The 4,970-nt window shown below is 35.1% G+C and overlaps 1 protein-coding gene across 1 annotated transcript; it reads left to right on the top strand.

Annotated features, from left to right (window-relative positions):
• Positions 1-357: 357 nt before the first annotated feature.
• LOC150075971 (transmembrane protein 163-like) lies at positions 358-4,705 on the top strand. Its single transcript, XM_090387221.1, has 7 exons — positions 358-415; positions 2,711-2,848; positions 3,004-3,047; positions 3,304-3,395; positions 3,707-3,803; positions 4,157-4,268; positions 4,674-4,705. Exons 1-7 carry the CDS (start codon positions 358-360, stop codon positions 4,703-4,705), a joined length of 573 nt encoding a protein of 190 aa, XP_090243347.1.
• Positions 4,706-4,970: the final 265 nt, after the last annotated feature.

Genomic DNA, 4,970 nt, shown 5'->3' with positions numbered 1-4,970 from the left:
ATTGGTTTGAAATCATATTTATTAAATGTATTAATTTACGTCAATTCCATCGAAGCAGCTAGAGAGAGAGAGAGAGAACTCGGTCTATCTTCCGCTTACGGTCAAAGTTCATATTCTCTTTCCCTTCCTCCCCCCTTTCTGTTGGATTCCGCAGATAAAAACCCCGACGCTCTTGGAGTGTTTGACAGAAAACATTCGATAAGCTACAGTTAAGTTTAATTAGGCGCAAATCGCTTAACATTCCCTAGGCCGAGGTAAAATACTGAACACTTTAAAGGTTTGCCATTTTTATTTGGCCACATCGTAGCAAGATTTGTAATTTAAGATTCACCACCCCGGAAAGTTAATTATTTAAAAATGATTGAAAAGAAGGAAGGACTTTGTTTTAAGCACATATCGGAAGGTCTTGCCCAAGGTAAGTTGCGTGTTATATTCTTGTGAAAATGAAAATAATTAACATTTGATTTTTTTTTTTTTTACTTAAAGTCATTATAATCCACGGAACTGGAATTTGTGTTACTTTTTTACCCGGGTGAAAAAAGGGGGGGGGGGAGTTGCTAGAAATAAGTGAACATCAAATGAGTTCCTTAGAGATGACGCCTTCCATATTATAAGGGCGAGCAAGCCGAGGTAGGAGAACGTACGCGTGCTGGCCATGGATTATAAGAAAAATTCCATAATGGTTCTCACAGCCTAGGATTGGCATTTACCGTTCACAAGAAATAAACGCTCGAGAACTGGGGATAGGGTTTAAGGATCTTTCTTAAGTCCAAAGCTTTTTAAAATAACACAGTATTGTGCTTCTCCTTAGTAAGGAACAGTTGCATGTAAATTAAAAGACAAGTTCGGAATTTCTAAACTTTTAACCCCCTTTCTGGATACGTATCCCTTATTATTCTGTATGATAGTAGCACTGTATTGGTCCTCGTTGGTAGTGAGGTGGATAGCGTATGAGAATATAGTTAATTTCTAAATATAGCTTAATATAAAAGAAAGATTTCATTTGTAATATAGACACGAAATTCTTCCCTTTAACTTAAGACGACGCTTGCTTACGTTTTGGACTTTTATTGGTGTTGTCCAGCTAATTTCTTCCGTTCCTGGAATTTCAGAAAGGATCATGAGAATGTTTCTTACCCTGATTTAAGAATTTCATTAACGAGAAGTGAGCATTCTCTTACGTCTCGGTTTTTCCGCGAGGAAGTTGTAATTAAAACTCCAGGTTATCAGCGTTCGCTGTAACTTTGTGGTAGCTTCGCCACTCATTTGAAAACCGTCCGGGGGTTTTATTCAATTTCACAGACATTCATTCTCTATAAATCTCTTTACTTTGGAGAGCTATTGTTAGATTTTAGATAAAGACATAGGTTTTCCTTATTTCTTTTTTTTTTTCTGTTTATATTTAAAATTTTTGTAATAAATCGGCAGTTTATAGTAAGCATGAAGAGTTGAACGTAAATCGGATCTATTTTTATCCGGAATTGGACCACTCGGCTGCCGTGCAGCCGAGTGGTCGGAGCAAAGAGTGCATAAGTACATGTGCTTTGAGTAAACGGGGTTCAAGCCCGTGACTGCTTCTCTGGTGCTGTTTCTCCTATTCTCTTTATCTTATGAACACCTCTGACTGTGTGGTCGTCCCGGAGAATAAACAGAAAGCCAAATTTGGCTATCAAATATTAAGTGTTCGCAAGCTTATAACTAGATAATGCTCTGATTTAAAGCACGTTCATCGAGGAGTTGAATTCATAGGTTAGACGAATGTCTTCAATTTTTAGAAGCACTCGCTGAGTGGAACGTTTTAGATACGTTTGTAACAGTGTTGAAACGTTAACTGATGTAAATATCAGTGAGAGTGATAAGATCTTCCCCTGCCCCTCCTTCAAGCCAGTTATCGCTGTGAGTCAACACGTGGGTGACAAGTGAAGACCTTAATGGAGTTTCTCCCAAATGCTAATCATCGACACGCGCGTCTCGGAGAGTCGGGTCAGCAAAAACAGTTGTCATGAACTGATAATGGACCATAAATATGTGCGGATTCATTTAAACACCGATTAGCGAAGTTCAGCTGTCCAAATTTTAAAGTTTACAATTTCAAATCGAAGAAAGTGTTCAACTGGAAGGGTCGTTCATATTTTGTAACGAAAGATGATTTTTATTTGGTTCTTCTGGAATGCCTACAACCAGAGTGAGTACGAATGGATGCTTTTTAACAAGTTGGAGTCTCATTAGGCTTCACTTTTTAAATTTACCTTCTGCTTTTTTGTGTGTTGCATATCATTGGACCTGTTTGTAATTGGCAGTTGTCATTCAGCGTGAATTTACGTCCATATACTTCAACACAGTAGTCCTAACTAAACTATTAGCTCAAAAAAAAACTTGGAGCAACACGTGTCAGTTATACTCATGACCAACCAGTGCTTTTCTTTAGTTTTCCCTACGAATTTATTAAGAGAGTGTTTCCTGGCTTTCTTTCCCCTTAAATCTCTCTTAAATGAACACTCCTGGAAAAACATAACACATCTTAAGAAGACCTCTACCATTTGTTGAATTTTATGTAAATTTTGGATACTAGATGGCGTTGTAACATGGCGTCCACGTTTGCAACCTTTTGATTTATAAATGAACCTGTCTAAATTGATTTTGAAAAGGATTATTCTGTTTAATATTTAAATACCTTTATTATAATTCGAGTTACGCTTTCACTTTTCAGATGAGATTACAGTTAAGGTCAGACTACCTCAAAACGAAGCCAAAGAGGGTGAGAAAGAAGAAAAATATCGTCTTTATGCAGTAATTGTCTGTCTAGTGACGATCCTGATTTATTTCTTCATGGGTATTGCAGCCTTTAGTAAGTGTAGTTTTAGATCTTGTGTTTTTCCCTCATTTGTACCCTGTAAGGGATAATAATTTCCATAGATTGATTCTGCATTAGTGTTTTACTGAAATGACTAACTTAATGATGAATGAGGTTTTTATATTTTTTTTTTTTTTTTTTTTTTGCAGTTTGTGCAGCTGTAACAGATAGTTCTGCAGGATATGCATTTGCTGTAAGTATTCAGATCCTTCTCTAATTTCAGGCCAGAAAATGGCGCATATCTCGAAGTATATTAAACTCAATTATTTCAGTTGAATTGGTATTTACGCAATACATTTCATTAAGTAGCATTTACAGTTAATAAAACGCGCTAGTAGTCCACTAATGGCGTGTGTACTTTCTTTGTACAAATGTCAATATTCTAAATCATGGATGATAAAGTTAGCTCTCTCTCAAGTTACCATGGTAACGCTTCTTTTCCATTACAGTTGGACTGCGTGCTTGACATGACTTCAGCTGCTTTAGTGCTGTGGAGATTCTATGGATCAAATTCAACTTACTCTCGATCCAGGGAAGAGATGTACGTATTCCCCCCCCCCTCCCCCTTTTTTATAACTAACAAAACTAGGCCGAGTGATTTGTAGAGTACTCTTAACCTTTTCATTATTATTATTTATTCAGCGTGGTAATTTTTTTTAGGTCGTAATGCCATTCGTGTGCCATTTTTAAGATTCTTATTTTTAATTAAATGAGAAGCGTGATTGATGTAGAACCTATTTGCGAAGGATGTTGTGCCCTAACAACCATGTGTATTTCTCTAAACCATAGAATAATATTTATTACTTAAACGTTTATATCTGAGGAGTAATATATAAAATTTTCCTTTTGTAGAACCTGTAAGAGTCTTGGAGTTCTTTTTATTCTTTCTGCATTGGGGATTCTTGGAAAATCAGTATATGATGTCGTCAAACATTCTATCCCTGGTCAGGTGAGTAACTGTGTGCGCGTAGCCGTAGCCTAGTGGTCAGGCGCGCGGGTGCATAAGTACACGTGCCTTGAGTGACCGGGGTTCAAGCCCGTGACTGCTGAATACGGTGCTGTTTCTTGTATTCTGTCTATCTTGTTAACTCCTCTGACTGTTTGGGTCGTCCCGGAGTATAAACAGAAAATTTATTTATTATTTATAAGAGATTTTTATATTAATAACTTTCTTACTGACATTCTCTTGAGCATACTAAATTCTAATTTCTGTCTTCAACTCTTGTATTACATGTAGCAGTGCTCTTAATGAAGCTGTTCACTTTTAATGAGCGTTTTTTTTTTTTTTTTTTACTCTTTTAGGTTATGTATATATTTATTCTTGCTGCACTGGGAGCAATTGTGAGCCCTTTGTTAGGAATAGTGAAGTATATCTTGCACAAGAAAATGAAGAGCGAATCTTTGTTACTGGATGGTAAGTCTCTCAATCAAATCTATATATATATATTCTCTCAATGAAATGTGTTAACATAAACTTAATTTAATCAGAATAAAAGATTAAAATAAACACTGTCTCAGTCGATTTGTGCTTATGACAAGAAAAAGGTGTCTAAATAAATTTCTATTTGCAAATTAAGTTTAAGAAAATTTAATAAAAATTACTAAATTTTAATATTTTAATTTTGTTTTAAAAATAATTATATAAAATTCGGTAGCGATGCTTTTATTATTTTAAAAATAATTGTAAAGTGAAAGAAAGACAGTACATATAGCCAAATGATGTGGGTGGTGATGTAATGATGACGCATGCAACAGTAGCGCTACATGGTGTTACAATAAAAACAGGTTTTCTTCAATTAATAACATTTAATTTTTGTAGCTAAGAATAAGTGGGAAAATAATTTTAATTAAACTTAATAAATTGACAAACTTGGAATTTTAATCTAATACATTTGTTTATTTATAAATTTAAATTGATTTTATAAAAAATCAACTAATTCATTTATTTTTTTAATCTATAGCTCTTAATTCGGTTCTTAGTGGAGTTCTAGCATTAATGGTTGCCGTGGGAGATGTACTTTATTATTACTACAGCGCCGCCTGGTGTTTAGATCCAGTGATGAGCATAATTGTTGCCATTATCTTGGTTATTTGTGGGATTAGGTGAGTAGAATTT

This window comes from Mastigoproctus giganteus, chromosome 13 (genome assembly GCF_048544385.1).
Source record: "Mastigoproctus giganteus isolate SK-2022 chromosome 13, ASM4854438v1, whole genome shotgun sequence".
Classification (NCBI taxonomy): domain Eukaryota; kingdom Metazoa; phylum Arthropoda; class Arachnida; order Uropygi; family Thelyphonidae; genus Mastigoproctus; species Mastigoproctus giganteus.
The sequence above is the reverse complement of the archived record's forward strand: the minus strand, read 5'-3'. Positions and strand labels throughout refer to the sequence as shown.

Excerpts from the sequence above, each read along its gene's own strand:
- LOC150075971 (XM_090387221.1), top strand. The coding sequence starts at position 358 with ATGATTGAAAAGAAGGAAGGACTTTGTTTTAAGCACATATCGGAAGGT. Across the intron at positions 3,048-3,303 it reads CTGCAGGATATGCATTTGCT|TTGGACTGCGTGCTTGACAT; the intron begins GTAAGTATTCAG and ends TTTCCATTACAG. Across the intron at positions 3,396-3,706 it reads TCTCGATCCAGGGAAGAGAT|AACCTGTAAGAGTCTTGGAG; the intron begins GTACGTATTCCC and ends TTCCTTTTGTAG.